Genomic DNA, 6,518 nt, shown 5'->3' on the forward strand with positions numbered 1-6,518 from the left:
ATCACAGATAGTCAGTGCTTTGGGCTTCATAGGCCAGACGGTCTCCATCCTGTCTGCTTGCAGGCCCTGTGCTGGGCTCTGGGACACAAAGTGGGCAAGATGACCACCATCCTGGTCCTCCTGGGCTTGTGTTGTAGTGGAACAGAAAAAGAGATTGAACAGATAATTTATTTATTTACTTGTTTTAAATACTAGAGGCCCGATGCACAAAATTCGTGCAAGAGTAGGCCTTCCTTCCCCCTGGCTGCTGGTACCGGCTTCCAACTGGCACCTGGGAGGGCTTCCCTCCAGCCCTGGCTTCTTCTGGAAGGACGTCCGGAATGACGTCTGGTCTAATTAGCATATTACCCTTCTATTATTATAGATATTTTTATTGATTTCAGAGAGGAAGGGAGAGGGAGAAAGAGATAGAAACATCAATGATGAGAGAATCACTGATTGGCCGCCTCCTGTACGCCCCCTACTGGGGATCCAGCCTGCAACCTAGGCATATGCCCTTGACTGGAATCAAGCCCAGGACCTTTCAGTCCGCAGGCCAGCGCTCTATCCACTGAGCCAAACCAGCCAGGGCTGAACAGATAGTTTAATGAGCTTAGAGGAATCAACCAGATTCTGTGGAACAAATTATGTAGAGCCAGGGAGGCCGGCTCTGAGGAGGTGAGGCCGAGTCTGGGGATCGGGAGGAATCAGTATGAAAATAGATGGGAGGGAACAGCAGGTGCAAAGACCCTGAGGCTGGACGTTGCCAAGGACAGAAGGAAGGACTGGAATCCAGCAGGTGCAGGAGAGGAGGCGGAGAGCTCATCTGTCAGCCCCAGCTGGGCTCCTCCGCTGGTTTTATGGGCCCCACCAGTTCACCCCGTTCTTTCTTCCCTTAGTACATGGGCTGCATCGAGGTGCTACGCTCCATGCGATCCCTGGACTTCAATACTCGCACCCAGGTCACCAGGTGAGCCTTCCAGACGGTTGTGGAAGCCGGGATGGTGTTAGGGGTCCAGGAAGCTGGTTTCATTGGCTCTGCCCTTAGCAGAGGTCATCCTCTCAATGCCTGTGGCCACACAGAAGTTGGGGTCTAAGTTCAGGGGTTGTGTTGAATCTGATACCCACAGAGAGAAGCAGCTGAGGAGGGTATCTGCCAGATGCCCAGGAACCCACTTCCATGCCCTGTCCCTTCCTCTTCTCCCCAGGTACCCCAGCACCCCTGCCTCTCTCATCCCCTCCCTCCTCTGAGCCCTCCTCATCTCAGGGTCCACTGCACCCCTTTTTTCAGCCCATTGCCCTCTGACCCCCACTGTTCTCGGAGCTCCTGCCCCTCCCCAGATCCCTCTCCCCAAAGATCTCTAAGCTCCCTTCCCATCCCCCCCACAGGGAGGCCATCAACCGACTCCATGAGGCTGTGCCTGGGGTCCGAGGCTCCTGGAAGAAGAAGGTTGGTGAGGGGCTTGTGGTCTCCGAGTGGGGCTGGAGGGGACATCAAGGCCACGCCCAGCTGGAGCCCCTCTGCAGCCCCCACTGAGAGCCTGGGCCCCCCAACCCTGCAGCCCTGTCCTGCCTGCTCTGTGACCCTGTGTTGCCCCTCCAAGCCCCCCACCCTACAGCCCTCTACTCCCTCAGGTCCCCCACCCTGTGGCCCTTTGCCCCCTCAGGCCCCCAACAAGGCGCTGGCCTCCATCCTGGGCAAGAGCAACCTGCGCTTCGCTGGCATGAGCATTGCTGTCAGCATCTCTACTGATGGCCTCAACCTCTCTGTGCCTGCCACACGCCAGGTGAGGGCCATGTGGCCTGTCCTCGGCCCCAGAAGGGCAGGCTCTGTGGACTCCCATGAGGTGAAGCCCGGAGGGATGGTGGGTGCAGGGCTTCATGTGACACGTTCACCTGGAGGTGAGCTGAGGCCCCACCCTGGAGCCCGGGAGGGATGCAGCCGCTGCCCTCACAGAGCCCCACAGCTGTCACCACTGGGGGTGCTCCTGGCACCTAGCGTGTACCTGTGTGTGTCTGTGTGTCTGTATGTGCCAGTCCCCTCCCTGTGGCCCTGGTCTAGTGCCCGCCCGAGCCTCAGGTCCCTGACCTCAGGACAGCCTGTGACCGCATGTGTCTCTCTGGCAGATCATCGCCAACCACCACATGCAGTCCATTTCCTTCGCGTCAGGTGGCGACACGGTAAGGGGCTGGGTGGGTGGCCTTGGCCTTCTCTGTCCCCTGCTTTGCTGGAGGTGGGCAGCCAGGAATCCTGGTCAGTGGGCCCAGGCAGGTCCAACCGGCCCCTCTCACCCATCCCCTCTCTCCCCAGGACATGACAGATTATGTGGCCTATGTCGCCAAGGACCCCATCAACCAGAGAGGTGAGGTCCAGTGGGTGTGGTGGTGGGGGGGCCCCGGTGCAGACCGAGTCAGCTGCCAGGCCACACTGATGCTGTCACAAACGACCCCCCCAGCCTGCCACATCCTGGAGTGCTGCGAGGGCCTCGCCCAGAGCGTCATCAGCACTGTGGGCCAAGCCTTCGAGCTGCGCTTCAAACAGTACCTGCACAGCCCCCCCAAGGTGGTCGTCCCCCCTGAAAGGTACCAGCCCCCACCTGCTCCTCCTGGGCTTGGGTCTACTCTGTCCCACCACCACCCCCCTGTGCTCCCTGCAAGCTCGTCACAGGATCCCCATTCCCTTGGCTGTAAAACCCAGGTAAAAGCAGCCCCTACTCCCTGGGCTGAGGTGAGGATTCAGGAGCCAGTCAGCGCTGCCGTCATTACTGTCATTGGTGCAGACAGGGGCAGTCAACGCTTCTGCAAAGGCCCAGACAGTCAATATTTTCAGCGTCTTGGCTGTTGTCTGTGAAAGCAGCTGTGGAGGGTAATAAAGCAATGGATGGGCTTCGTGCCAGCAAAACGGTATTTATAAACACCCAAATCCGAATTTCATGAACTTTCACCATGCCGCCAGATATTGTTCTTTGGATGTTTTCTTAACCATTTAAACGTTGTATGGCTCCTGGGCCGACCCCTGCTCTCAGCTACTTAAATACCTATTAATTGTTAGAAATTCAAATAAGCATACACTAAGGAAGAGGAATTCACAGTGCAGCGCGAGGCCTTTCCTGGGATGTGATGGCCTCTTTGCCTTTCTTATGGGTTTGCACATCTGTCACACGTGCCTGGTGGCTTTCACCTGCCATTGCTGGGCACCTGGAGCTGCTGCCGCCTCCATGGGCGGCACAGTCCTGCTCTGCTGCCCGAACTGGAACCTGTGCTTTGTGCCTGATTGAGGGGCAGGCGGTGGTCTCCCCAATTTTGCTCTTAGGAACCATGCTTACTTGAACGAGTGCTAGTGGGATAAATTTCTGCAGGTGCCACCACAGGGCCAGACGGTGAGGGCGTTTTAAATGCCGAGGGTGTCTCACCATCACGCACAGCAGGCATCCCGGTCCTGGGTGCAAGTCTGATGTGTCTTGGCTGCCTGGCCAGGCCAGAAGCAGATAGAAAGACGTGGAGACCACCTTTTCTGGGGACCTGCTGTAGCTGTGCCATGTCCCACTGTATAAAGGAGGGAAGAGAAAGACAGTACCCAGCAAGCGTTTCCTGGGTGAAGGCTCAGCGGATGGGAGGTGTGATCAGAGTCCCCTTGGGCCTGGCTTTTTCCACCCACCCCTCAGAGCTCCAGCCCCCAGGTCTTGGCGTCCCTGTTCCTTGTGCCCTGGGTACCGGTGTCCTTGCCTATGCTCCTGCTTGCTGTCTGTCTTCAGGCTGACCGGGCTGGAGGAGTCGGCCTGGGGGGATGAGGAGGACATGGAACACAATTACTACAACAGCATCCCAGGGAAGGAGCCGCCCCTGGGAGGACTGGTGGACTCCAGGCTCACCTTGACACAGCCCTGTGCCCTCGGGGCCCTCGGAGCTGTCAGCCAGGTCAGTGCCTATGGACTCATGGGGGAGGGACGGGAAGCTGTCCCCACGTGCTGACTCCTGGGCCTTGTCCCTAGCTCTTTCTTCTGTTCCTGTTCTCGATCCTAGAGGAGGGTCTCTCAGGCCCCCTACCCTTCCCTCCTCACCAGACTGCGCAGATCTGTTCTAGACCCTTCAGATGTATACACTGACATTGAGCAAATAATTATATCAGTGATTTAAGCAGGGCTGTGCAAAGGGCTTACAAGGAAGGTAACAAGAATGTACGAAGGGGAGACTGACTTGTCTGTGGTCAGGTGCACTTTCCTGAGGAAGCCGTGTTTGGGCTGGGCTCTGACGGGTGAATAGGAGTTGCCCAGGAGAGCAGTGCAGGGAAGGAGAGAATAGCATGTGCTGGGTGGCAGGAGGGTGCATGCAGACCACCTTCCGGAGGGGAGATGGCCTTATGAAGCTGTAGCAGAGGTGGGCAGTGGATGCGAAGCTGGGCCTGGTGGACACCCGGCAGTTGGAGAGCCAGGGCTTGGGGGAAGGGTTAGAGCAGCGGTTCTCAACCTGTGGGTCACGACCCCTTTGGGGGTCGAAAGACCCTTTCACAGGGGTCGCCTAAGACCATGGGAAAACACATACTCGGAGTATATAATTACATATTGTTTTTGTGATTAATCACTATGCTTTAAATATGTTCAATTTATAATAATGAAAATGCATCCTGCATATCAGATATTTACATTACGATTCATAACAGTAGCAAAATTACAGTTATGAAGTAGCAACGAAAATAATTTTATGGTTGGGGGTCACCACAACATGAGGAACTGTATTAAAGGGTCGTGGCATTAGGAAGGTTGAGAACCACTGGGTTAGAGGGTGTGAGCTGCGCTTCCCATCTGACTTATGTCCCCAGTGATTTAGGCAGATTGGGTGGGAATGCTGGGAGAGGGGCTTGCATATTGCAGGAGGAACCCTCACTTTCTTTTTCAGGGAGCATCTCCTCCTCGAAGAGACACCCACGGCCTGCACTGGGAGCTGGGCCCCTCAGGTAGGGTAGGGTGCCCTTGGGCCATAGGAGTGGCCCGGCCCCTCCCCCACTGGGTGCCTGGGTCCCCCTTCACCGAGTCTCTTCTCTGCATCATTTCACTTTCACTTGCGAGACTGTATTCACTCCACAAGCTCTTGTGAGATCTGACAGCATCAGTTTCTTTTTCTTTTTTCATGGAGGTTTCTGGCTTCTTCGGAAACTGGAAAGCTCTGGCCCCCTGGGCCGCTTTCCTGCCTGGCGGATGGGGGCAGGCTGGGTGGGTGGCTGTTCCCTCTGGCTCTCCCACCAGAGTAGGGACCTCTGGTGCCCCCCACCCCTGATTGGGTATCTTTGAGGTTTTTCGCTCTTATTGGTGCTGCTCAAATGGGCATGAGGCTTCCTTCTAGGAGTGAGATGGGTGTGGGTGGGGCTCCCAGGTTGGGTCCCCTCCTGCCCTCCTCTGTACTCTAGGGCCTCAGTGTTCCCCTGGCTCCACCAGCTGACCTCACCGTCCCTTCTATCCTCCCCAGCCCCGCCAGGGGATGGCTACGTGCAGGCAGATGCCCAGGGGCCCCGAGACTATGAGGACCACCTGTACGTCAACACGCAGGGTCTGGACGCCTCAGAGCCTCTGCAGCCCGAGGACAGCCCTAAGAAGGACCTGTTTGACATGCGTATGTGGGGACAAGCCATTCTGAGGGGGAGGGCCTTAGGGGGGAGGCAGCCTCCTCCCCTGGGGACTTCTCCCCCTGGGACTTTCCAAGTTGATGTTGGTGGGGTGGGAAGTCTGTTTGCTACGGGACCCCCTAGTCTGATAGGGAGGTGAGCCTCCCCCTCTGTGGGGCCCCAGTCTCTTGGGGGTAACACAGCTTCCTCTTTATGGGGGTCCCAGTCTGATGGAAGAGGCCTAGTTCATATACCTAGAAAGAGTGGCTAGTATGATGGGGGAGGCTCAGCCCCTTTTCTTTTGGGGGACTCTTCAGTCTGTTGGGGGAGGCCTAGCTCCCTACCATTGGGTCTGAGGAGGGATTTGAGCTCCATCCTCATGTGACTCTATGGTCTGAGGGAGGGAGGAGGCCCAAAACCATTCTGATGGGAATCCCAGCCTGATGGGGGAGGCACTGTCTGCTCTCTGGGGGATCCCTAGTCCAATGAGGGAGTCCTAATCAGGTCCTGATAGTCGATGGTAGAGCTTGTTCCTTCCTTCTGCCTGGGCCTGAGGGAGGGCTCAGTCTGATGGAGGAGGCTTGTGTACAAACACCCTTCTTATCTCCCCCACGGTCCCATCCTCTCCCACAGCACTGTGGGAGGTGTGGTCCCCATGTCGGCCGGCAGAGTGTCCCTCCTTCAGGACACCTCCCTAGTTGGCCTTCCTTGGGCACCTCCCAAGCCAGCTGGAAATTTCTTTCTTCAGTATTTGCCACCTGACAACTGGCTATCTTATTGCAATAATGACATGCGGTGGCTCTACTAAGCACCTCCGGTGAGCCAGGCACCGGACTAAGAGCGCAGCCCCACTGGCTCCTCACAACAATCCTCCGATGGGGAAGGAGCTGGATGTGAGCTCCTTGTGAGGCAGGCTGTCCCCTCTGGTCACCACAGAGCC

General features: G+C 56.9%; 1 protein-coding gene across 1 annotated transcript; it reads left to right on the forward strand.

Moving 5' to 3' along the window:
* Window positions 1–881: 881 nt before the first annotated feature.
* SHC2 (SHC adaptor protein 2) lies at window positions 882–5,586 on the forward strand (the record flags this gene model as incomplete). The annotated part of the gene is made up of 9 exons (XM_023743295.1): window positions 882–949; window positions 1,369–1,429; window positions 1,647–1,766; window positions 2,107–2,160; window positions 2,291–2,342; window positions 2,436–2,562; window positions 3,735–3,897; window positions 4,876–4,945; window positions 5,443–5,586. Coding segments are annotated over exons 1-9 (859 nt in total), but the record flags the coding sequence as incomplete, so codon positions are not given.
* Window positions 5,587–6,518: the final 932 nt, after the last annotated feature.

This window comes from Myotis lucifugus, unplaced genomic scaffold, assembly GCF_000147115.1.
Source record: "Myotis lucifugus unplaced genomic scaffold, Myoluc2.0 scaffold_383, whole genome shotgun sequence".
In the NCBI taxonomy this organism is placed as follows: domain Eukaryota; kingdom Metazoa; phylum Chordata; class Mammalia; order Chiroptera; family Vespertilionidae; genus Myotis; species Myotis lucifugus.